General features: G+C 46.7%; 1 protein-coding gene across 1 annotated transcript; it reads right to left on the bottom strand.

The window, feature by feature from the left end:
• Nucleotides 1-802: 802 nt before the first annotated feature.
• nedd9 (neural precursor cell expressed, developmentally down-regulated 9) lies at nt 803-27109 on the bottom strand. The gene is made up of 7 exons (XM_034544721.1): nt 26892-27109; nt 13841-14308; nt 5554-5652; nt 4527-4652; nt 2465-3637; nt 2099-2188; nt 803-1861 (listed from the first exon to the last, which is right to left on the bottom strand). The coding sequence occupies exons 1-7, from the start codon at nt 26901-26903 to the stop codon at nt 1304-1306; spliced, it is 2526 nt and encodes an 841-aa protein (XP_034400612.1). The 5' UTR covers nt 26904-27109; the 3' UTR covers nt 803-1303.
• Nucleotides 27110-27723: the final 614 nt, after the last annotated feature.

Genomic DNA, 27723 nt, shown 5'->3' with positions numbered 1-27723 from the left:
AAAAAAAAAAGCGTTTGCAATCACTCAACTTTGTTCGTTGCATTCATAGAATAAGTGGCAAAAGCATTGTGTTTTTTTTTGCTTGATTACTATTTCCATATTTTTGGATCTTGACATGACACTAAGGAAACACCATTTCTGGATGTGGACCACGCTTTGATAAGAAAAGCTCTCAACTCGAGGTTCACTCAACAGCTTTTTTAGCTCGACAACGATGGACGGACAAGATTTACATCAGTGTGAAAGTCCACATTTGATTTGGAAGTAGTGCTAACAATCTTTTGTTAGCACTACTTTGACTACTACTACTGCGACTGGGCAAAACTCACAAGATACAGTTGGACGCTTCTACTTGGACCTTTCTTGAGTTCCTTTTTATGTTTTCGTCAAACTACCGTTCCCACTTTCATTCTCAAATAAAAATATCTTGTGTGATTTGTTTTCCCCGGAGTTTTTAGCTGCATCACGCTCTAGCAAAAAAAAAAAAGAAGCAGATTATTTTTTAATTTCAGTGTATCATACTTTTCAGTGTATCGTCATTAAATGTTTGAAATTATCAATATTTAAAATATATATATGGGTTTTCGTCCAAAAAAAAAAAAGAAATCAGTATCCTCAAAACCCCGATTTGGTTAAAAAGCCTGCTGACTGATCTTTCCCAACATCCCCAAAACTTTTGTTTAACGCCAAGTAAAAACTATACCACTTATACACGTATTCCTCTGACTTCATCGTACGATACGTATTCCTCTTTCTCAACTATAACGAACCTGTTGTAAGAAAAAGTAAAAGGACGCAGTCACGTGGTTAAGAACAATCCTTTACTCTGTAGAAGAGCTCCACACACACACACGCGCGCGCGCACACACGCGCGCACCCACACACACACACACGCACACACAGTACATTGACATTAACGTGATTTACTGTCGCACCCGGCAGTGAGACACAACGACACTACAGGGGGAAAAGAAAGGAAATAAAAACACAGGACATCTCATAAGGTGCTTCGTAATATGCGACAGGAATGTTATGAAAAAACGTCTACATAATCCTACAGAGAACACCAATACAGCACCTACATATATATTCATACCGTGATATAAAACAATCTACACAAAAATAGAGCATATATTTACAGAACGGATACTATTTACAACATCCAAAACTTAAAGATGAGCAGTGTGTATATATATATATATATATATATATATACACACACATACATACATACACATACATACATACATACTGTAAATATATATTTGTACTAGATTAATGGACACACAGAGTCTGTCCCCAGTCACAAGTTGGCCAGTTGCAACAACTGTTCTTTGAACTGCTGGGCGTGATGCGAGAGGTCGGTGACCCTGTCCACCATCTCCTGGATGGCGGCCGTGTTCGGGTAGTTCAGGGCGGCCGTCTTCGTGGCGGCCACCACCGTCTTCAGCAGGTCGCACAGCACGTTGCTGGAGTTCATCACGCGGTTGGCCACCTCGGGCGCCGAGGCCTGCCGGGACAGCGTGTCCCCGATGAAGACCAGCTTGTGGGCGCTGAGGATGACGAACTTGCTGTGCGCCACAAAGATGCGCGGGGGCTGCCCGCCGCCGACGCAGCCGAAGAAGGCGTCCACGGCGCCGAGGAGCGTGGCGAAGTGCTGCCCGCACTGCTCCGAGTAGAAGCCCAGCAGCTGGCGGTCCCGGGCGCACACACGGGCGGAGGGCGGCGGGGCGGGCGGCGAGTCCGCGGTGGTGGCGTGGGGGGCCGGGGTCGTGCCGGCGTGCTGGTGCGAGATCCACTGGGTGACGTCGTTCTCCACCGGCTTGATCACGTCCTGCTCCAGCTGCTTGAACTGGTTGATCTGCGAGGAGGACAAAGAAGTTCCATAAGATCTTTAGATTGAGTGAAAGTAGCAAAACCACAGATGTTTGTCTCCCTGTCCGGCTTCACACAAAGAGACCCTGAAGGTCAACATCTGTGTGTTTGGGTATGAATAAATACATGAATATACCTTGTGATGATAGAGAGGGAGAGAGAGAGAGAGATAGATAGATAGAGAGATAGATAGATAGAGAGAGAGAGAGAGAGAGAGCCTCACCTGCTCTTGGCCCAGCTGGACTTGACTCTGCTTGATGATGTTTTCTTTGTCCAGCAGCTCCTTCTGCTGACGCTCAAAGTCTTCTTTGCCCTGTGGAGGAAAACGAGGAGGTGAGAAGAGGCGTCACACAGCCCGGGTTTTAAATGAATTGGACTATAGTTTAATAGTTTAAAGTCAGTGGAAATAAAGGAACGATAAAAAAAACTATAGACATGCTTTATATCCAACTCCTGTGAGAAGGATTTAACCTTCTCTAGACCTAAAAATACATTCTGGTCCACACAAATGGACGCGACCCATGGACTTAAATCAACGGGCTAAAAGCATCACTTAGGTTGTTAACATTTTAAAGAAAACACTTCGTACCTGCAGGTGTACGTAATCGTAGTCCTCCATCCAGCTTTTCACACACTTCTCGCTGTTGTTCATGTTGTCTTTGTCCGGGCCGGAGGGCACGGGGAACGGCTTGGTCAGGCCCCCGTAGTTGTCGTTGTCGGGCGAGCTGAGCGGGTGGACGGCGCTCTCCTCCGGCGTGCTGCCGACGGAGAACGAGCCGTCGGCGTGCGTCCGCCGGAACAGCAGCTCGGCGCTGCTGCCTATCGTGGAGGCCAGCTGCTTGGCGTCGTCGGGCACCGTCCGGGACACCATGACGAAGCGGTCCAGGTCGTCGCTCTTGTTGTGGTGCTTGCCGGCGGACGCCAGCGCGTTCAGGGCCCAGCTGCAGCTCTCCAGCACCTGGTAGATCTGCAGGAGGATCTGCTGCGAGTCCTCCAGGCGCGCCAGCTGCCGCCGCAGCTTGCTGTGCAGGCTGGAGTCCGACAGAGCCGTGGCGTTCACCGCGGCCCCTCTGCCGAACACGACAAAGTCCCCGAGGGCGGCGCGGACCCGGTCTAGCACCGCGCGGACGTCGTTGGCGTGGCGCTCCATGAAGGGGAAAGTCCTCCAGTGAGGGGAGGCCGCCATGGAGTGCAAGGCGCCGACCGAGGCCTCCACGGCCTGCTGCAGGCGGTGCAGCCGCTGCACGGCCGCGTCCACGTCCAGAGCGAGGCGTCCCTCGGAGCCGCAGCCCGTGGAGGACGAGGAGGTGGACATGCTGCTGCGCGTGCTGCCGGTGCTGGAGAAGGAAAGGCGGTTCACGCCGTCCGTCACGTCGGCGGCGGCGCGCGAGTCCTGAGCGGCGGCGGGGATGTCGTAGACGCCTTTGCTTCCGTCCCTGTCGGCGGGCGAGGCCCTGTGCTGCTGCGGGGGCTGCATGCCCCGTGGGACGTCGTACACGTCGCTCTGTGACCCCGCCCCCGAGTGGAGGGCGGGCGGAGGCACGTCGTAGATGCCTTCGTTGGCGTTGAGGTGTGGGTGATGGGCGGGGGGCTCCACTGTTGGGGGGAAGTCGTAATGCGACTGGGGGCTCGGAGCGGGTTTGGTGAGGGCGGTGGGCGGGACGTCGTAGATGCCCTCCTGCTTGTGCTTGAGAGGCTGCGGGAAGTCGTAGTTCCCCTCCTGGAGGGCGGGGTTGTTCCTGCAGGGGGGCACCGAGTAGACCTGCAGGAGGAGGACAAGCGTTGGTGCCAACTTACAATCTCTGCGTTTACGTTTGCTATTTATTGTGTCATGAAAGTGCACATGGACTCCCTACACCACAGCGCAAATATTGTCTCTACAAGTGAAAATTAAAGTCTGCTCGACTAACGAGACGTTATATTTAATAATCCTCTTCTGCACGCAAGTAACCAAGGTTACTGTGGTAACCCGGTTGATGCAAATCTGTGTGTGTAGCTGCAGCAGGTTAGTAATCAGATTACTCCACAGACCCCTAACCGGATTTCGTCACCATAGCTTTTCTATTTTAACTTTAGAAGAGATAGACGCCGCATTTAGACTTCCAGGCTACTTGGTAAATGACACATCCACACATGCTGCTGAGGCATCACCAGTTTGTAGTAATCAGATTCTCAACATCTGCGTTCCAGTTACTAAGAAATCACCTGACTGGAAGGAGTCGACTGAATGTCAGCGATTTCCTGTCAGCGATTTTCAACACACTTGTTGCAGCGAGACAAAGCCCCCCCCCCCCCCCCCAAAGAAAATGCAATCAAGAACAACGCAAATAACACGTCGCGGCGTATTTCAGCTCAATACTAACACACCGATGGCGCTCTGCCCGGTCGGTCTGCTTAGAGGGTCTGGAAAGAGAAGAGCCATACGGCCTTGACGTTTTATTTTCTTTAGCTCAGATGCAGAACCACTTCTTTTTTTTTGCTGGCAGGCAAAGCTGTCATTTAGTGCCGCCGCAAGAACATCTTAAATATGAAATTTGACGTGTTTTTCATTTATCGCAGACAATTAAGAGAAATGCCGGCGGCTGTGTGAATAAATAACTGCAGCAGCGACCACTTCCTCAAGTCAGGCTTTGTTGGGCCGGTCTACTCACCCCTTGAGAGGAGGGGGGGACGTCGTAAACGCCTTGCGTCCTGAGGTCCATCTGAGACGGAGGGACGTCGTAGACTCCCTGGTTTCTGCCGCCGGGAAACATCTGGCCAGGAGGAATGTCGTACACCTGAAACGTGAGCGGAAACATAAATGCCGGTCGACTCGTAGCACCGGTTGTGATCACGGATTGTTTACTTGATTGAGGCCAATTTGAGGCCTTTTTAATGCTTTTAAATAATGCATCGTGCAACATTAAAAAGTCTCTTTCTTCGATTGAGGTTTATCTGCAGACACGACGACAGGAGAACGGCTTCACAGTCACGGATCCTTTCTGAGAAAAGTGGGGTCAGTGCAGAGAACAGGATGTGTGGTGGATTGAAGTACACGCGGGAGATCAAAGAAACACACACAAACCTCACGCTGCAGCTCCATTCCTGCAGAGCTGACTACTGACATTTTGATTTATTGTTTCTATACAAATTTTAAATATTGCTTTTTGCATAACAGTGGTGGATCAGAGCAAAAGTTGCATACGTGACCTTTTCCCAGTTATATATCCACAAAACTGGAACTTATTTAAGGAGCCGTATCAGTGCCTTTGTGTGCTTTAAACTGCTCACATTTTTGGATTTATTCATTTCTGTGCTGGAGGAATATCATTTGGTTTATCTTAGAAACATGTTTGAGTTTTGTAATGCGCCACAGTGAACTTTAGTGAACTTTGATTAAACAACTCAAAAGAAGGATTTTTTATTTACATACGGATGTTAATGGAACAGGCATCCACAGAGCACGTCGCACTGCGCCTGTTTGTTTTGGTTTTGAAGGGAAAGTTGGCATTTTTCGTGCAAAATATTGACTTAATTAGTTTTTTTATGTTGTCGAGTCCTTTATGGGTTTTTACATGGATTAATAAATTCCAGCTAAAATGCCACTTAAATCCTCCTGACTGGTGGTTATGCCCATTACTAGTTTCAAGTGTGTAGAATGGTCATACTGGTCGTACTGTGGGAACACGAGACACTCACCCCCTGTGATCTACTGGGTGGGACGTCATAGAGGTCCTGCTGGTTGTGCTGGCCGGGGCTGAAGGTGTAGGATTGTCCCACTCTGGTCGGGGTCACCACCTGTCCGATCACAGAGGAGGGGGGGGGGGGGGGACTGCTGTTAAAAACCGACACGACACATGAGACACAGCGGTGCTGAAGAGAAATACTTTGAATCACAAAGTACAAACACGATCCTCCTGCCAGCAATATAGTGTTCAATATCTAGTACAACTGAAAATACTAAATAGGAGTCCAAAAGCCCACAATGTTCTCCTCACAATGACATAAAGAACCCTGACACAAAAGCTAGAGCACAGAGTTCACCGTGAATATAGAAATACTATTTCAGCCAACCGCTCTACTGGAAAAAATACAGAATAAAAACTGAATACAAGACTCAGTTGAGCAATTATATTTTTTCCATTCTATCTTCTTTTTATTTTATTTTTTTAATGGAGCAAAAGTGCAACTTCAGCAGTGCTTTGTGAAACCAACGGGAAGGAAGTTGAAACCTTGAGGACTTCAGTGAGAGGGGCTGAAGTCATCATCGGTCATTGGGAGTGAGGAACAACCTCAGATTTAACACACCTGTAAAACATTTTACACCGTGGTGCAGACAGGATTACTGCTGGGAGAAAACACACACACACACACACACACACACACACACACACACACACACACACACACACACACACACACACACACACACACACACACACACACACACACACACACACACACACACACACACACACACACACACACACACACACACACACACACACACACACACACCATTTTTGCCCCCGTTTAATTTTCTCTTTTAGCACATTTTCCCTCCTCTCAGTGCTAATCAGTCCCTCCACACCTCCTAATCCCAGTGTTTCCATACCCCCCCCCCCCCCTCTAAAAGCAGACCTCCACGCTGCGTCAGACAGACAGAGGAATGCTGGGAATGTCCCTCCCCGGGCCCAGTGCTCCTCTTCTGCCCCCGCGCACCACTACCGGCACACCGGGTTCATTAATGGGGCTCAAAAATAGAAACCATACGCACGGCTTCCTGGCAGAGGGGCAAGTCTCCGGGGAGGTAATGAGACTCGAATCCCCGGCATTCACTCATGACTCTCGAGTTAATATCCGAATACGATCTCCCGGACATTTATCTGAGCGCGAGCAGCAGGAGCTGTAGCCTCGGCCAACTCTGACTGGGATTAATGTTTCTGGGGAAGCAGCAGCAGGGATGGAGGGGAGAAGGTGGGGGTGGGGGGTGGGTTTGTAAAAGAGATTTATAAGAAAAGAAAAAAAACAGTGGTGGAAAGCGAGAGGAACGGAAAATGAGAGCACGTCGCCTAGTATGGAAAGGAATGCCATTCATCTGAGCCGGACTGAACCGGAGTCCATATGGTTCTCATAAGTGCGGTCTGAACCATAAGGTGTCCATTGTTGGCATTCCTGTCCGTGCGTACATCATCCCAACAGGGCCCGTGGGGTCAGAGCTGGAACGCACACCGGCGGCTGAAATAAACCGGCAAAGGAATAAATAGCGCCACTGCCTCGGGGCTCCAAACACTTTAGGCTGTTTACAGTGGAAGTGCAGTGGTGGACACATCTGGCTGTGTAGGACTACATTAAATAATATATATATATATATATATATATATATATATATATATATATATTGGAGTAAATTACACAAATTGGAGTAACTGTTTTGTGCGTTAATGGTCTCTATGTCGGTGTGAAAACGCAAGAATTGAGAGCTGGGCTTCACATTAGATATTTTTATTGTTTGCAGGATAAAAATGTGTTTTGAAAGAAGGCTGTCAAAACTTCCAGACACAGCAGATAGAAAGCCAGCCTTTCACTGAGCAACAACAAAGTGATGCTCGCTTAAAGGTCACTACAGCCCGGCTGCTGTCCCTGGTGGCGCTGGCAGGCTGCTGATAAAAGGGGGGGGCAGGATGCCTCCTGCGCCGGTTGGGTGAGTGAGTCACGGCTCGCTCAACAACGCCGTGTTTACTTTAGCACCCTGGCAGGCTCGGGCTTTAGCACGTAGGACTTTTCGGCTTTACCTCGGAGTCATTTGAGAGGCGTCGCCGAGAGCTTCAACAACTACCTCATGTGTTTGTTCTGTGCTCCCTTCCATTTGACGTACGGCTGGGCAGCGTGAAAACGTTTCCCTTCAGCCACCCAGTGTGTCGAATGATGGACTTCTGTTGGATGGTAAAGAGACCAAATGCACTTCTGACCTGCTGCTGCTCTCGGGCCTTTTTAAAAACGTTGGCCATTGCCTTTTACTACCGTCATTTTTGGGACGACTCAATAATACTGAATTACTTTTTATCTTCTATCTTACTCTTTTTTAAAAATCCATTTGTGACTTTTGTTACGTCCTTCGTCTTTTTGTTTAAAACCTTGTGTGTAAAGCACCTCGCTCGTGTTGCCGTACATAACTGCTGTGGTCCGAATGAACGAGTCTGTGGAAGCGGTTGAGAAGACGTTGGTCACCTGTCATGCAGAGCGGTGGACGCAGCTCACAGCTGCCGGACACCAGTGAGACACTTCACAGGTGCTTTCGGCTGTAAAATAATAAAATTAATCAAAAAGATTTGAGTCTTAAAATATCATGTTTTCAACCATATCGCCGTTGATTTCTGCACGATTGTCCGTGCGTGAGTTCAGGTCCTTTGTGTGTGTGTGCTTAACAGGAAATCATCATGTCACACCTGTTCATAGATCACACACACACACACACACACACACACACACACACACACACACCCGACGCTAATGGCCTGCTGACACAAACCAACAACCAGAACGAGGCTTTTCACACCAAGGTCGGCTTCATAAAAGACGCTGACAGCAGCGTCAACCGTCAAAGGGGCGCTTTATTGCATCCCATCCATCTCCTCCTTCACGCCTCCTCATCTGCGCTCCACGCGCGCTCATCCATCCGTCTGGATGCTGACAAAAAGACGACCTCCGGTGGGTTTCCACCTCTTTAGCTACGTCAGCGCTGGTGCACCTCTTTTCTTTTCCTTTTTTTTTTTTTGTGAGCGCCAAAGGGCACCAATCTGAGCACGCCAATCTGAGCACGCCAATCTGAGCACGCCGTCACACACGCATTAGGTAAGGGGGTGTTTTGTGTATGACTGCATCTCCTAAACGACGGGGTGTGTTGCTGCTCTGCAGTAACCTGCCCTCGTCTGCTTTGCTGAATTACAGCTCGGTGTTGCAGGCCCCGACAACGATGTGCCCGTGCCCCCCCACCCACAAGTGCCAGCCTATAAGTGCCAAACTAATTAATGCAGGTAATTAACTCGTGAGTCCCGCGAGGCTTTCGAGACGTTTCTCCGCAGCGCGTCCGAGTGGCTAAACCCAAACAGACAGCGGGCTTAATGAGGAGCATTAAAAAAAAAAAAAAGATATAATAAAAGAGAACGCTCGGATTTTGGCGCTGCGAAGGATCATCGTTCATCCGCTCTGATCATGAGCCGTTTGCCTGCATCTCTATAGAGAGCCAGACTAAGAGTCTACAGATTCGGTGAGGCTCCACTTCTACCGAATGCTAATGCTAACATGCCTACAATGACAAAGCTAACATGCAGATGTTTAGCAGGTGTGTTGATACCATGACAAAGTATTCATCCTCTGGGGAATATGAATGATTGAACCAAATCTCGTGGCAATCCACCCATTAGTTGTTGAGTGGTGGAGCGACCGAACATTTCCTGCTTTTCTTTGTCTCCTGTGATGTAAAACTGATTCTCTTTCAGTTGGTTGGATAAAATCAAAAGGGCAATTTGAAAATTAAATGTGGGCTTTGCCATCAGTTTACCTCTTTATCACACCCTCGGCTAAAAACGTTCAAGGGGAGAGCGTCCTCAGTACGCACACACGCCGCAGAGAGCAGATTACTCTCGGTACGACTGATTTATGACCTCGCTCCCTCCGGTCAGGCCTCATGGGCCAGCGATTCATCACAACGGCGACAATGGCGAGCAGACGGGTTGTCTGAAGGAGCTGGCTTGCTCCAGGAAGAAATAACTCACTTATCTGGTGCCGGGATTGTCGTGCGCATGATTAGGCTGAGAAAATATGTCCCGGGCAAACAAACAAGCCATTCATTTCACATAACCTGGTTACATCCAAGATAGGACTTTTTATGAAGGTGAATGGCACACCCACACGGGCCCCGTAAACGGCCATCAGGGCCACTTCCTCGAGTTGTGTGGGAGTTTATCAATCCCTTTGTTGCACCTCTGCCTCTTTATGGCCCCAACGAGCAGATCGGATCTATGGGTACGACACAGAAACGGGAGGAAATGCCCGTACAAGGAGCAGAACTCACCAAGTCAGGAAGTTGGGGAATGAAAACGGGTCGTCTGGTAGGAGTAGATAAGAAGCTTGGCAGAGATCTTTGAACTCTGAACCCAACCCGTCTTTGAGCCCCGGCGGTGCGAAACAGACACACCTTTCAGACGAAGGAAGACCAAGAGCGGCGGGCCGAGATGAAAAACGGGCCTTTTATGAGCGTACTGATAAAAGGCTTCTTCCGTGTGAGGAGGCCTCTTTGTGCGGCTGAGAGCTCCAGGCATCAGGCACGGTCCCAGCTCGGAGGCCTTGAAGGAGGGAGGGAGGGGGGGGGGGGGGGGGGGGGGGCAGCTGCGTAGCTCACCCTCCCAGGAGGGTCACCCAGGGACAAGGCCGCGGCATCAAACAGCCAGAGAGGAATGGAGGGCCAAAGAGCATCAGTGGGCCTTTTATGTCGCAGAGCCCTACGCCACATGAAGAGAAAGCAACCCAGTCGCCAATCTGGGTTTGCACTGCGGGGTCGGCATTTGCAAACCCGCAGAGAGCGCATGCACGCATGACTCTGCACAACACACAGCGAAGGACATGCAGGAAGGAGGGGGGGGGGCTTTAGGGTAACATGAGAGGGGAGTATCGGTCCAGGAAGCCCATGTCGGTCTCCATAATCATTTTGGGAAGCGAGCGAGTGTCACCTGACAACAAGAGAATGGCTGTTCTTTCCCCCCTCAGCTCCATTGGCCGATTAAGACGGCATGCTGGGTGAGTCAACGCTCCGCGGGGTCCGTCATCAATACCGCTGCAAGAGGACGAGCAGTGGTAAACAGTTTGGTGTTTTGAAGAGCAAAGGTCACGGCTTGGATTTCATGTCAACAGGCATGATCTCCACAAATTCTGTATTACCGTGCCGACAGAGTTTCAAAATGGAAGGAGACACTTTAAAGTCCCTCGGATGATTCTAATTTGACTCCAGGTTTATACTGTGGTCACCAGTCAGGCTTATTCTGGCCACTTTGGCCAGTAGTTTGCCACTGTTGTTACTGTTGCTATGGAGAAGAGGCCACAACAAAACACCACATTGTAAACTTCACCAAACTGAGTAGCACAAATCGGACATACCATGCTTCATGTCCCAGATGTTTTACATTTGTTCCCCCAAAATATAAGATTTTTTTGTTGTTAACGAACTATAATTAAATGAGGGACGTGTTGAGGTCAACCCGCTGAAACATTCTGGACTTAAAAGATGAAATGTTGTATTTTGAGAAAAGCCAGCATGATTAAGGCAAGACGGCTAAAAAAAGTTCTGTTTTGGGAAGAGTTGTGCGTCATAATGAACGTTGACTGACTTTCATAGAAGCCCAAACGTATCCTTTACCTCAAATAAATAAATAGTTGTTTATTGACAGTAAATGGACTAAAACAGGTTAATGCATCATCCATTTTCTTATCACGAGCTAACAGAGTCAGTCTCCTCGTGTAAAGTCTTCATGCATCTTTGACTTCTAACCAAAGAGCTAAATTACTGCCTGGAGTATCTTTGAATAGACAATTCAACCACATGCATGTCCATCCAAGCCTTTGAGGGCAACACATTTACATTGTCGATGCAAAAAAAAAAAAGGGGACTTTAAACTTTGAACCCAGGACGCCCAAAATAACTCCTTCAACGTCCACTCTATAAACCCTGAACTGGAGATGTTGCTGGCCACAGAGGCTGATGGCGCTTCTGGCCAACCGGCAGATACGTCACTGGAAAAACAACAGAGCCTTGTCTGAACTCTGAAATACACCAACAGTCAAAATCGCTCTATTTAATAGACAGAAACCACCGCCGGGGGGGGAAAAAACTGCACCACTTTGATAACCACAGATTAGAGGGAAAGTTAAACGTCCAAGATTTAATTTAATCTCTCCAATAACATGATTACAGCCCAATGCACACTGTCATTTGATTTTCCATGTTATCACCGAAGCTTTTTAAAAATTATTTCATTCCGCTCCTCGCGTAGGCCGCCGGGGCTCGTTAGTGGTAACGAGAGGTGTCGGTTGGCGGTGTGCAGGTTGATTGGCAGGTCTCTTCCTCTCGGGCTCCGTGGCTCTGACTGACTATCACAAAGTCCTCTAAGCCTTCGGGCGCCTGCTGCCTATTTACCTTCTGGAAATGCATACCGTGGCTCATTTCTATGATGGCTAGAGCTGATTTGATAAAAAAGAAAAACACCCCTGGGGATTTCAAAAGCTCATCCAGCATGTAATTACTCTCCGTCTCCTGGAGGGATGATCTGGTCTCAGGTGCTAAAACTAGTTAAGCGGTTGAATAAACAGGAACAAATCTTCCCTCCTGTTTAGGCACACACCTGCCAATGACTTCATTTTTGTATTGGAGGAACACTGGGCGCACACTTGTCTGACTGGTGCAAGACTATGCAAATTTAGCTGAACAATGGCCACTAATGACAATTTATTGGGATAATAGGAGATTATGAAATGTAGTGTAACAGTAGCACAAAATGAGAAGAGGAGTCAAATTAAATGACAATGGCGTCTGGATGCGTGGGCTGGCAGCGAAAAGGGTTTTTGAATGGCTAAATGCCAACACATGCATGATGCAGGATAATTGGTGAGATAAAATCATGGTGTGAGTTTTTCTTTCAATAATTGAGACTCTTGGACTTCACGACGCTCTGGAGTTATTGGAGATGTTTCAGTCACACGAGGTGAAAGCCATGCTACGCAGCCACCACTGGGATTTAATTCTACAAATAGTACAATACTAATAAAGGTGTAGCCGGATGCTTATCGGCAACCGTGCAGAAATACCGTGTTTCTACACAATAGACAAAAAAAAGATTGGGAATTCCAGTGTCAACGTTATGGATGCTTCAAACTCCTCGGTTGAGCTCCACTTCTACTTTAGGAGGGCACTACTATTTTACTGTCCATTATCCAAATGATATACCATCTAGTGGGTACAACAATGGAAACACTGCTAGGGGGATTAGCTCCATGCCAGGTGTAATGGGTTGGCCCGCCTCCCTTTGTATAGCATTCAAATACCCAAAAAAACTACTTTCAGGCAGCTGGGTTCCACCAAAATAAAAAAAGAAACAGCTCTGTACTGTTTGCTTTGCCACAAGTTCCCATATTCACTGCCCATCTGTGGCTTAGACTGGCTCTGCTACACACCGTGTGCCAATATACATATAAAGCCAAATGGGAGCCCTGCACAAAAACACTACCCTGCTCTGTGGTAAGCACCGGGCCCGGCACACCCTGTCCACATTTCACATCGCAGACCCACAATCTCTCCGGCCTCTCGGCTCCCCGTGTGTGCAATCACACTGATGAGAGTCGTGGCAGACTGGCAGGATAACAGGTCCCGGTGTAAATGCCATGTCCCGTCACATCTAATGACCCCACGCATCGCCAGTGAAGGCCACATTCACCGGAGTTTACATTTCAAATCCTCTCCGATCCCAAACGAACCATCGTTTGGCCTTTGAGTGTTGAAAAGTTTGTACTCCACTACTACTTGAATACCCAATCACATAAATGATGGAAACCCTTTGCAGAAATGTCAGCTTAAACGATTAGCTGATTAATTGACATTCATCAAGGCATTTGGCCGCATTTCCAGCCTATCAAAAGTGAGGATTTGCTTTTTCAGTTTGTATCATTGGGATTTTGTTATTCTTTGGGCTTTGGACTGTTGCTTTGACAAAACAAGCTATTGTAAGCTGTTTTTTCTTTACTTTTCATTGACTAGAGAGCCAATAGTCCACAGCTGTTCCTTCCAACCAGCTGGTTTCCCCACTACTTTAAGGAAAGGCTAAAACAACAGATTTGGAATCAATGAATAATAAAAAAAAAAAAAACAGATTCACTGATATTGAAAATAGTCCTTAAATGCGGCCCAAGGAAAATGCTAGCCCTCTTTCTGACTCACCTTGCTCGGGGTGTTATCAGCAGCGAGAGTACTCCGTGGTGGGACTTGGTAGATGTCTTGTCCTGGTGGGACTTGGTAGATGTCTTGTCCTGGTGGGACTTGGTAGATGTCTTGTCCTGGTGGGACTTGGTAGATGCTCTGTTGACTCTGCTGCTGTGGACTCTGGAGGGACGGTGGCACCTGGTAGATGCCCTGAGCCCCCCCCGAGCCAGCCTTCTGCTGATATGCCGAGCTCTGCGGGGGCGACTGGGCAGTGGCGGCCGGCGACTGGGCCTCGAACATGGGCCCGATCAGCAGCTTGAGGCGATTGCCGGGGGCGATGCCTTGGCGGCCGTGCAGAGAGCAGAGCCACCAGCCCTCCAGGCCCCCCGTGTTCTGCTCGATGACGGTGAGGATGTCCCCTTTGCGGAAGGCCAGCTCCTCGGGAGACTCCGGCATGTTGTCATACAGCGCTTTGGCCATCAGGTTCTGCAGAAAAGACAGAGCATCACACAATGTCAGTTTTCAGGACATTCATTTTAACATAAAAAGGAACCTTGTACTTATTTGTTTCTGAGCTAAGATTAAGATGAGAAGATCAATGCCAGTCTCATTTCTCTACTTTAAATATAAAGCCGCTTAGCTTAGCTTAGCATAAAGACTGTAAACCAGGGGAAACGGCTAGCTTTCTTCTGTCCAGCCTTCCAACGCTCACCAATCAACACATTAAATCTTGTTTGTTTCGATTCGTACAAAAACAAAAATGTAAAAAAAGACATTGGTTCTGTGGTCTTGATGCTAAGCTAAACAGCTGCAGAGTGTAGCAGTGGTAAAGACAGTGGTGTCACTCTCCACACAAAAAAGCCAAACTATTCCTTTGAAAACACTAGCGTTTACGATCAACTGCGATACTTATCTATGGCCGCTTCAAAACGCTTTGGCGAAGGACATGCTGGTGAACCTTTCTCTGCATTTTCCCATCAGCCCACAGCTCCACACCAGATGCCGGTTCAGACCAATCTGAACTTGATGGGATTTTCTCAGCTCGCTCTCTCCGCTCCGGGGCACAGTTATCTAAAAAGGGCCAGCGAGGGCTGAGGGATAATGACTTAAAACCACAGATTTTGGAGATAGGAAAACCCCCAGAGTGTGCCACTTCTGTGTCTGAGAGGGGCATTTAAAGACTAATTGCCTCAGTAAATACATAAGTCTTTTCCCTTTAGCCTTTATTCATCCATAGAGGAAGTTAATTGAGTATGAACGCTCCACTTCAGCTGCTTCGTACGCGCATGATGACAAACTGTCCAGCACAGCAACAGTCCCATGCTTTATATGTTATCTCCATAAATACAATTAGGGGATTAACAGCCTTGCTCAAGGGCACTTTAATGTTAGATACTGGGGGAAAGGAGAGCGCTCGGTTTTCCCAGCATGTCTCTGAAGCGAACAACTCAACTAACATTTATTTTTGCAGCAGCACCACCACCACCCAGTCGGATGGGGCCCTTGTGAAGACAATATAAAACAATAAAATAACTTAACTTGAAGGTGCTTCTGCAATAAATCTAATAATGAAACTGAAGCTTCAGACCGGAGATCAAAAAGCGATATCTCGATCATCAGCAATGCTTAAACAAGAAACAGTGTTTGGAACTTGTTTTGAAGCATCTAAATACAGCGTTTCTCAACAGTAAAGTATCATTTAGTTTCACTGATCTTTCTAGTACTTATTTTTTTTGTGTCGCCCTATGTCATTGTCGCCTCATGGGAATGAGGAAGCCCTCTTTAAAAGGCTTTCTTGAACCCTCGTTGGCCTTCCTCTTTCCTACCCGGCCTGATTCATGCAGTTCCCATGTGAAACTCTCTCTGCCAGTAACGTCGTTATCTCTCGCTGCAGGGCCTGGCCTCCCTGGCTATTGTCTGGGCGCACTGTCAGGGCCATTAGCCGGCAACACCAGTCGCACAATCACCCCCCAGCCCGCCCGCCACCAGCTAGCTGCGGCGAGTTTCGCTGTGACCCCCTGAGTTCGGCGTCTCCCAATGAGAGCGGACCTGGATGTTTGCTCGTCGCAATAATTTGATCAAGTATGGCAGAGGCATCCACAAGGAAAAAAATGTTCAATTAAATACCGATTGCTGCGATTGCAACTGCAGCTCCAAATAGGAGTTTGAATCTATATTTGAGACATTGGGCCTCATGCTAGAACCTTGCTGATCATAAACTCCTCCGGGACGTTTGTTTGTACAGGATTCACCAAACTTTGTAATCTCCACTAAAACTCACTCACTTCACGTTTGTGAGTTTGATCGTTAGCAAAAATTGCCATGTGAGGCCGCAAGCTGTGTTCTGATTGTGAAGTTTCACTCCCCAACATATTTTCCAGAAACAAAACAGTTCCACACTACGGAGCTTTGAGTCCCGCAGACAAACAAGTTTAACAGTCTCCGGTGGTTATGGGACGCAAAACAAACCAGTGATGTAGGTTTAACAAAAAACTAAAAATAGATCACAGAGTAATATGAGTGATGAGTGATGTTACACTGTCGGGTACAACAATGCTGAATAATGGATTGATTTCCTGAAACAACACTGAAACGTAAAAGTTTTCGTGCTGAAATGTGCCAAAAATAATCATAACATTAAAAAAATGTAATTAAAACTCTTTAAAGTAAATCAAATTACAAAGCCTTTACGTTCGATGACGCTCACGAAGCCTGAGCAGCGGCACGGGTGGCGCCCACTTTAGTCTCGGCTAATTACAGCGATGCGACCAGCTGCCAAACCAAGAACGCTGCACGTGCGCGCGGTCACAAACCCACGTGCGCACAACATACACCGGACATTGAAAATAAGACAAGCTCAACACACTGCAGCCGAAGAAAAAAAGTGTGCCGCACGTGTTGGTGTCAAATTATCGAAGATGTTTTTCTTCATTTCCTTCTTTTTTTTTTTGTTGCTCTACTTGCATGTGCTTTCAGGGCCGCCGTGCGACTGAGTGTTTAGTTTCCTGTTCCTGGAGTTTGGTGCAATAGCACGGCGTTATGGTCACGTTTGTATTTCCATCAAAGTTTCCACTTGAAAATGTTTATACTTTATATTCAAATAAGGTCATGGGGAAAGACTAAACTAAACTATTATTTTTTGCAGAAATCTTTATCATTTTTACACCCGACACTGAGGACACAAAGCCAACGTGAATTACACATAAATACTATCACCATCAAGATATTAATGACACACCTCTTTTAGGATTGCCGACACCTTGATTAAAAAGCTTTGAGCCTCGGAGCCACGCATCACTTTGAGCTTGTGTTAAAGATGCTGCAAAAAACTGAACAATAACCCCATAATGCGTGAGCTTTGGCCACCACAAGGAATCCCAAGAGGGAAGAGTTGGGACACAGTCACCCAACCTTCATGCTCACTGAATGATGGTTGAATGAAGGTCGGGGCAGAGTTTGTGGGGAAGCAGGCACACAAATGGTGATCACTTCGAGAGCGCCTCCAGTGAGTCATTCGCTTCAGTCGGCTGCGTGACCGTAATCGCAGCAGGTGAAACTGGCTATTAAAGCGGGCGTCAGATCTCTGGCGTAAACATTGGTTAGTCATGACACGGTGACTCCACCGCTCGCCATTGATCCTCCTACAAACACATGTGTTTGCCATTTGTCAGTGGGCAGATGGGAGGGGGCTTATCCTACAGAGAGAGCTTCTAGGAAGTTATCCGCTGGATGTCGGCGAGGCGAGAGGCTTCCCGCTGCTTCCCAATGTAAATATGCGGCGTTTCCGGCCCTGACCTTCAAATCCTAATGAAATCACCCGGGTTGGCAGAGGTTCGTGGGGTTGGACGGTCAAAATGAGGTTTTATCTCTAGTCGACGTGTCAGGTCTTTTAATGGCTTTGCTCTTTATTTCAGACCTCGTATTGCGTCATACGAGCTACTGAACAGGCTTTTTAACGTTATTTCAAATAATAGTGAATTAGATATTTAAATACTGGATACATGAAATGTCTTATTAAAATAGACTTTCATCAGAAGGTTTATTGTGATTTTTGCCATATACATTTGTTACCAGTGAAAGCTTCAACCATTTGTCGTGATTCAGAGCTGCAACGATTCGTCCATTTACGATTACCCGTCTGACAAAGAAATACACCTGCAACTATTTCACACCGCTACAATGCCGTACCCGGATAAAATAATGTGAGAATTTCTCACTTTTCTGTGTCACACCTGATTTAGTTTCATCTTGAGCTGCAACAAACAAACATTTTCATTGTCAACTAATTGGCAGATTTTATTTTGCCAATGAATCGTTCCTTCTATGAAAAATAAAACTAAAATAAAAAGAATCCCAGAAGAAGTACTTGCCCTAAACAACTAATAGTTTTGAGATGTTAAAGATGACAAATGATGATGCGCCGGATGAAGAGGCTTCAAAAGATAAAAGGTGGTGTAAAACTCCTGTACACGTCATTTTATTTTATTATTTCGGGGTCTCCCAGGTCACATACTGCCCTCTGCAACATCTGGTTTCGGAGATGCTCTCACGGCCTCGTGTGCTTTTCCGTCATTAGAACCCGGCACTCGATGCACAGCCTGAAGACCCGGCTGTCTGAGCCCTTCCACTCTTGACGCTCACACATCTACACCAACAATGCAGCTTTTTTTTTCCTTCTCCCCACCAGCATCCAGCATCTTGCGTCAACACAAACAGCATAAAACGTCCTGTGTGGAAAGCCCGCGGTGACCATCCAAAAATGTAAAAAAGGAAGACCTTATGTAACTTCACCGGCCTGCTGAAAGGGCCCACCTTCGCTTTCAGTAAGAGCTCTCTGGGTGGTTTTGGTTTCTGCCTCTGTGGGGTACACGTCAGTCTAATAATAATAATGAAGGTGGCTTTGGCTAAACAAGCGCACAAATACAAGAATTCCCCCCGCTGCCGCAGCCAAAAGCACAACCAACACAACATACCAGAGACACAGCGTCCCCACGGCAACAGGAGCAGTCCTACTTTCAAAAGGGACGTTTTCCACCCAAACAAACACAACCTGCTCCCAAAAAGAAAAGTGGTACGCTCCGACTGTGGGGCCGTACCAACCGTGACGCGCGCGTCCCTGGGTTGGTTTTCGCCAAAACGGGACGAACCAGCACACTCATTTGGCCTCATTTCGCATGGTTAAATATAGAAAATAATTATAGTAATGACGGTAATGAGGACCTGATGACTTTTTACGAGCCGTTCCTCAGAGTACGGGTGAGAGCCAGTTCAAATAAATGGGCCGTGTGAAGGGCTCTGGGTAGGAAAGGGCTCATGGGAAGCGGTTCAGAGCTCGGAGCACATGGTAATTTCTTCATTTGGACAGTTTTCAGGAAGGTTGACCCTCTGATTACAGCCCAAGCCGGTGGGCCATGCATTAACGTAATTACACAGCCGGCTCGGTGAAACTTCACCTCCGCTATTTCAGAAAGAGCCTCGCGGAAAATGTCACAACTTAATGGAGCTTGGCTTTTTCAGTCGGGGAAACGTGATCCAACTCCTGCACGGCTGCCACACGACTTGAATGATTGATGTATCTTAAGCAAGCCGCTGTAAATCAATAGTTTGACGCAGTTACCCGGATAGAGTTTGAACTAAAAAAAAAAAAACAGATCGATAGGCTATTTTAGCTGTGTGACCTACATCATGGTCATTGATTAGAAAAGAATAGAAGTCACGTTGTTTGCATGTTTGTTTTGCTTCTATTCCAACGAGCTTAAAAGCAGAATTTAGTTTTTGTGACTGAAGATTTTCATGAGGCCACAGACGTCAAGACGCACAGCGCACCAAGCTCCTCCAGGTTGATAGAAACCCTTCTATTCATTCTGCATACAAGACTATTGTATCCCCAGTGTAAATATGACACCCACCCCCTTCCCCTCGCCTCTCATTTGTGATTCACGAGCTGCAGCGGTGCTCCGAGGCAAACCTTCGCACCCTGAAACATCTCGAGACAGCAACAGCATGGCCACTGGTCTCTGAGACAGGATGTGTGATGTGCCGGGTCGCGTCTAACCGCACCGCGAGCTGTTTTAAACCACTGATGCTCCAAAACCATCTCTGTTCTAACACGCAAGCCAGCAGCTCTAGCGCCAATCAGTCACAATAACTGTTTGAGGTCCTTTATATTTGTCATCATCTGTGCACCTAAGTCATCCCTGACATTATGTTCTCAGAATTGTGCATTATTTAATTCAATAAGTAGTTGCTGAAGACTTGAAAAACAAGCCCTCAAGATAGCGCGCTTGCTAACCGTCTTTCAGTGAGCTAGGTAGCTTGGCTGCTATAACTTCAAAGTTTGAATTGTATTTGTACCAAAAACCTTTCTCACTACTATCTTCAAACTCCTCCCCCTTTTGTGGAGCCTTTTTTATATTTTGACAGACAAGGGATACTTAATTAGTTCATAATACACGGCTTATACTGTATTTTGGACTCTGCGGTTGGTACTGTCAATGTGGATGAGTTATATGCAACAGTTTGCTAACAAGTTTGCTAATAATAAGTTTGCATTAGCTTGTTTGTTTTTTTGCTGTCAGTTATTCCTCAAGGAATTTAACATATTGGGTTGTTACTATGTTGTTATCGTATTGGAGTATTTCTACTACAGCTGAAACTATTAGTCGCTTCATTCATTAGTCGGTTGACAGAAAACATCAATAACAATGATTTGCAATGATAACAATGATTTTCTAATTCCAGTTTATCAAAAGTTGAGCACTTGGAATCTTGCAATCCGAGATCCATAATTCTTAAGTTACCTAATGTGAAGCCAGTTGCAGCAGTAATAACCATGATGCAATACGACGTGGCCCGCCAGCCACTTTTTTGATGAAGCCACAGGATCCGATTTGAGAAGCTTCTGTGGTTACAAATGACTCTTAACCTCCTCACTCTGTCCAGTCATCATTTCCGTTTTTTATTTCTTTACTGTCACATAAACTGCGAGGTAACTTGACATGGCGCCCTCCTCCTTAGCCTGCAGCACTTCCTGCGTCCTGCAGGACACTAAAGTGATCCAGGCTGCCAGAGACCTCGTCTCTTCTCACGCCGGTCCTGGAACACCGAGCACAACCTATAATTAGACGCGAAAGCCACACTGGAGATATTCCCTCAAAAAGTGTATCGAGTTCTGCAGGGGAAACGCATTGTGCAACTTTTAACTTTATTGCTTATATTCTGCAGAGTCATTCCAGGGAAGGGAAACTGTCCTTCAATTTTAAGGACCCTTATTGGCCTCATGCTGTGAATCTCTGAAGGTAAGGTTATGTTTGGTTGCGAACGCTGACCTCTGACCTACAAAAGACAATTTACTGCATCTACAGCAACACACACACACACACACACACACACACACACACACACACACACACACACACACACACACACACACACACACACACACACACACACACACACACACACACACACACACACACACACACACACACACACACACACACACACACACACACACACACACACACACACACACACACACACACACACACACACACACACACACACACACACACACACACACACACACACACACACACACACACACACACACACACACACACACACACACACACACACACACACACACACACAGAGTATGGTTGGTATTCATGGGGCCCCAGCCAAGAGGCACTCCGCATTGGCAGAGCAGAGAGGCGGATTATTTCCAAGCTCGGCATTGATGCCAAACGAGGGTACACAAGTGCATCGCGGTAACCCCCGGAGACGAGGGCTAATCCCTCCAGGGGGCATTCGCCGAGAAGTGAAATATGTCTCATGGTATCTCTGCAGGGCCACATTGAATGTTTTTTTACATACAGGAATAGCCAATGGGATGGAGATTCACTCCAGTGTCTCCTCGATTTCACGCCGTGCAAAGATCTCCCAGACACAAAGAGACAAACAACTGGGGCTGCCATCTTCCCTCTTTGAGACAGGAAGGCCATCTGAGATGAAAGGGGAATCCTTTTGTTTACTGCTCACCATTTTGAACACTTTAGTGCTTTTGGTGATGTACTTTTACATGTTGTATGCTATTTATTTCTGTCAAAGGTTGGCCATGCTGCAGCTAATCTTTATTATACATTTATTTGATGAGTATTTTTATAAATCGTTTTAATTTAAAAAATGCCCATGAAAAACCTCTCAGAGCCCAAGGATCCAAAGTATTGTATTGTCTAATAGTCCAAAACCTAGGATCAGAGAATATTTAGAATTATTGCTGATAAAATGACTTAATTGAGTATTAAATAAGTTGCAAAAGTTGTTAATAAGGTGGGGTTCAATGGCTGACAATATCCTGAGTAATCATCATTAACGTAGTGTTGGCTTCTGTTTATTGTGCACCAACCTTCAACAACCACACAGATGTAACAGAGGAGGATCAGATTCACACTTATCTACCAAGCCAAGCCTCACCAAACCCCAACAGTGCTAAACCTACAGCTGAAGTCAGAAATTGGGACTACACTATCATTCTCCATCATGAAAATAAGTCAAAGTAAGAAGTTCAGACATCCGTTGAACCCTATTTCAAGAATCTGCGTCGATGCATAAACATAGTGTATTACAGGAAGTGGTGAAACAAATGCCCAATATAGTTTCCCAGAGCCCAAGGTGGCGGCTCAAATGTGCTGGTTTGATCAAAACAATGGTCACAAATCCAACAATAATCAGTTTCATTTCCTATATGACAAAGAAAACGGTTAATTCTAACCGCAACATTTTTCCCAACGTGCCACGTGTGTTTCGGCAAGTCGAGGTGCACAAACACGTACACTACAGGCTGAACTGATTTAGTGGTGTTTAAACACTCTTTCTTCTGCATCTCGGAGAGATGACCCTGCAAAATAGCTAGCATTCCTTTAAGGGGGAGGGAAGGAAGGAAGGAAGGGGGGGGGGGAGAGAATGATTTCCAAAGGTCAAGCATGGAAATGATTATATTGCGGCTGATGTTGCGTAGTCTCTCTCTCTCTGTGGCTGAAGTGAGCACACAATGTAGTCTGTCTCTCTGCTCTGACCGTTTTCAAATGTTAATGACTAGCTCTCAGGGGGGGGGGGGGGGGGGGTGTCACTATTCACTCTGGCTGGGGGAGCAAACTTGAAGACCGCGGCGCACAAAGATGTCGCGAAAGAAAAACCCAGACGTCAAAGTGTGATAACGGCGAGACTTTTCAACCGGCAGGGGTTTGGGAAACGGTTTGAATTCAATCTCAGTATTGAGACGGAGAGCTTGTGTAAAAAGCTATTTCACATTCATCATGCAAGGTTTTTTCCAAAAAGGAGCGGTTTGCCTGGGTTTCTTTTCTTCCCCCGAGAACACGAGTGCCTCCTTCTGCCCGGCGTGGAGACGAGACCGTGAGCGCCCCGGCGCTGCCAGACTCATTAACAGCATGAGGGCCACATTGAAACAATCATGTGCATCTTCCCAACAACCTTCCCACGCACGATCGCCAGGAATGCTCTCATTCTCACGGGGCGCTCCTTGACCTCCAGGGCCCCCCATCCACCCCCAACCCCCCTGCAAACCCCACCAGCCAATACATCCAACTCTGTTTGCCCTCTCGTCTCCCCCACACAACTTCCTCTTTCTTTCATTTTTTTCTGCAGGCCCTTTCAGCATCGCAGATCCTCCTCCTCCTCCTCCTCTCAGAACAATGTCTGCTCCGCTCTCCTCCAGCCCTCGCTGCTTTTTGGACCAGTGCCTGGAACCTGAACCCATGAAAAAGAAACACTAAAGAACACACACACACACACACACACACACACACACACACACACACACACACACACACACACACACACACACACACACACACACACACACACACACACACACACACACACACACACACACACACACACACACACACACACACACACACACACACACACACACACACACACACACACACACACACACACACACACACACACACACACACACACACACACACACACACACACACACACACACACACACACACACACACACACCAGAATGTGGGTTCACCTAATCACTCCTCACTGTGGTTGTGAAGCTATTTCTGCAACAGTTACGTCAGCTGCGAAGGAATGACTTTGAAGGTTGTGGAAGTCTTTGGGTGAGAATGTATCTTTTCTTTTCTTTTTTATTATTATTTTGCCACATAAAGTTGTGTTGTAAAGCATTAAAAGGAACATTTTGACACTTTGGGAAATACACGCATTGTCTTTCTTGTGTAGAGTCAGACAAGAAGATTTATAACAGTCCTAAATCTAAAGCCGGGGGACAGTTAGCTTAGCATATAGACTGGAACCGGCTAGCAGCAGCAGCATCTCTGAAGCTCACTAATTAGCATGTTGTATTTTATTTAAGCAGTACAAAACTAAAAGCAACAACTTGTGGTTTTGGGGTGAGTTCAAAGAACGAACAACTACTCTTTATTCTCTCTGCTACGCGTAGCTTCCTGGCTGCTAGCTGCCGCCTTATATTTAACGGACAGTCCAAACCATTAACCGTTGCCTCCGGTTTTATGTCTCCCGCACAGACAAGAGTGATATCAATCGTCTCCTCTAAAGCTGCGTTCAGACCACGAGCGGCCAGACGTGACCCGCTACATCGCCGGCAAAAGTCGCCATTGAAGTGTTGCCAGTTGCAGGAGTGACGTCGTTAAAAAGCACTGGGAACGAGCCAACGGCATCTCTTTATTTTCAGGGTCAAACCAAAACATCCGATTGGTCGCCGCTGGGAAGAGTTCAAGCTAATCATCAGTGTCCGTCTGTAGCTTTGTGTCACCTGCTCGCCATTGAAATGGACTTGCAGCATGAAAATAAGCCCATTTCCCCAAAATGTTGAACTATACCTTTAAACCTCTGGGCCTCACGACGCTGTAAGAGATCCGTCTGTGTGCGAACACATGGGGGGGGGGGGGAATACGCATTAGGTGACCTATGTAAGACAAGCCTTCTCATTCACACCTGAACACAAGTTGGAAACTAGGAGGGAGGGAGCGAGTGTCTGGCCACAGCACCTCACCTCAGGACACGTGACGGGGAGGTTTGGGGGGCCTCCAACCGGTTCGTTAAAAGCTTATGTTGAAACATTAGCGCTCTGTGAGGGGAGAGTGGTGCTTAATATAGCTGTGAATAATTCATCTGATGGAGGTGTGGGGGGGAAGAACAAGGTGAACTCTGGCACTGTTTAACAGATTTTAACCAGCAAGACGATCCATGACTACGAGAGTAGCGACACACAATGTGCCAGGCATTCCCCCTCTGTCCTCTGGCTGTGTTGCATGAGGCAGATATGTTTATCATAAGCAAAGAGCACTCTGCGTGGGTTTTCTACGCTGCCCCTTATCTCGCCCGAGGCAAACAAAAGAGGTGCAGACACAGATTTTCACGTCAGAGATATAAACTGAGATCCTGATAGAGGTCCTTTCCCTCCTCTGATGTCCTTGTTATGCTTCACCGTGGACAATGACTCAGTTCGGACCGTGACGCACACAGACACACACCCTCCAATCACACAACCGCACCCTGCTAAAGGGTGACACAAGGCCCAATGGACTCCGAAGAAAAAGGGAGGCCAACTGTGTCAAGTCCAATGTCTGAGGCATTGAGCAGCTACTTCACACTTCAGCAAACAGCCACTGCCCTGAAACAAAACCCAACAACCTCTGAATCACCCAAACACAAAAGCACAGTTTTGGCCTCCCAAATATGGCGAGGCAGACTTCAGACTTAAGTGTAGGCGAGATGACGACGCTACGCAGCAGCAGTTCGAGGTGCCAAGTCTCCATCCGAATGGCCGGTGTTTCACAAATGAGTGTCTAAAAAGTGAAAGAGACTTTTCCACGACGAACAATCCAAACAAAAACCTCCATGACTGACGGAGAATCCTCCGATTGGTCACGTGTCGTAAATCTGAGAAATTGTGTCTTTTTTTTTTGTTGGAGGTATAATCCAAATAGAAAAGTCACATGATCTCGGCGGAAAACATGACAACACAGTTCATGGTACAAATGAGCGGCGTCTTATAATTATATTAGGTTATGCTGACAGGACTGTTGCATCATCGTGATGACGCGTTAAGTCGTGTAACTCACAGAAAAATAAGAAAAAACTATGCAAAAATCACAGAATATCGGGAGCTGGAATGATTACCCAATCAATATATCCACCGACGGAAACCCACTTGTTTTGACAGTCACTTCAACTTCCTTCCTACAGCGTCTCACTTGTGAGGATCTTGCTGCGTTTCTTTGCCCGAAGCGATCAAAAAGGTTTTTTTTTTTTTTAATACCTCAAGAATATGGATTACCAATTGCTGAATCAAAACACAGCACAGTAATAGATGGTGACACCAATTGTTTAAAGGCCCACCCCCCTCTGCACAAAACATATTTTTGAATTTCAAGGACATGAAGACTTGACCCACATAGTCCAGCACTAGCCTCATAAGAACAATAGCCAGAAAGCCAACAAGTAGTGTCTTTGAAGGGGTCATGTCTGACTCTGATACTAGGTGGTAACTTGACCCTCAGAAGTGTTTTACCAACCAGGGACTCTGGAGGGAGGATGTGAAGCAACCTATTTCTGCGTCTGAACCTATTTCTAATTTTTTTTTTTAAAAAGGAGGGGGGTGAACTCTCATTTACGCCCCTGTAATAAACCTAGCCCCAAGGCAGAGGTGATGCTGCTGCGTCAAAGTAAGACAAGACATGCACACACACCGAGGAACCGCAAACACTGACAGGGAACAGTGACAGCGTCCGTTTGTTTGTTTTTTACAACCAAAAATCGATTTCCGAAACGAACCCGGATGCACCCATTTAAAGAAACTTTTACAATTGACCCACATGAAACCGAAAAGCGGAGAAGTTTCGCAGTCGTAGCCCGCCACGTAGAACACTCTTAGCTGCAAGTTATTATAATTTGTTTCTGCCCCAAGCAGATATTATGACGAGAGATAGAGAGAGAGGGGGAGAGAGAGAGAGAGAGAAATTAGCGACCCCCAATCACTTACTTTGTATTTCATGTTGTCGCTCTTCTCTGTGACTCCGGGGAAAGTGAGTAGGAATATCCGCTTTATGGCGTTCAAGGAGCGCGCATCTGAATAACGGCTTGTCGTGCGCGGTTAACCAGCCATCCGGAGCTTCGTGGACGGAGAAACACGCGCGTAGGAATCTGTCTGAATCCGCACCGCTGCTCTCTACTCCTCTCCAGCAGATCGCTCCTCACCACATTGACGGGTCGGACCAGCTCATTTGCATCAAACGCCGCTGATTGGAGGAAAACGCTCTTGTCTCCGCCCCCCTCCCCCCGCCCCTACCCGCGCGAACTGCTCCGTTACTAATGTGACGTCATTAGATAGATAGATAGATAGATAGATAGATAGATAGATAGATAGATAGATAGATAGATAGATAGATAGATAGATAGATAGATAGATAGATAGATAGATAGATAGATAGATAGATAGATAGATAGATAGATAGATAGATAGATAGATAGATAGATAGATAGATAGATTATTCATCCCTAGGGGGACATTTGGTTGAAGCAGCAGCAAGCAAGGTTACAATAAAAGTAAACAGAACATATTAATATTAAGTATGAGCAGGACATATTAAATGTAAGAAAAATAAATAGGGTATATTACACAACGGAAAGGCTTTATTCCTTTAACATAGTTATCCTGTCATCACTGGTTAAGTAGGTAATAAAAAGAAGAAGTAAATATTGATTGTGTAACAATGTAAAAAAAGCGAATATCTGGGGGGGAAATCATGCTCTACATGTTTTAATTGTTATAATGGCACCATTAAAAAAGTGCCAAATTAGCTGTTGGATGTTCC

The sequence above is a fragment of the Cyclopterus lumpus genome, chromosome 11 (genome assembly GCF_009769545.1).
Source record: "Cyclopterus lumpus isolate fCycLum1 chromosome 11, fCycLum1.pri, whole genome shotgun sequence".
In the NCBI taxonomy this organism is placed as follows: Eukaryota; Metazoa; Chordata; class Actinopteri; order Perciformes; family Cyclopteridae; genus Cyclopterus; species Cyclopterus lumpus.
The sequence above is the reverse complement of the archived record's forward strand: the minus strand, read 5'-3'. Positions and strand labels throughout refer to the sequence as shown.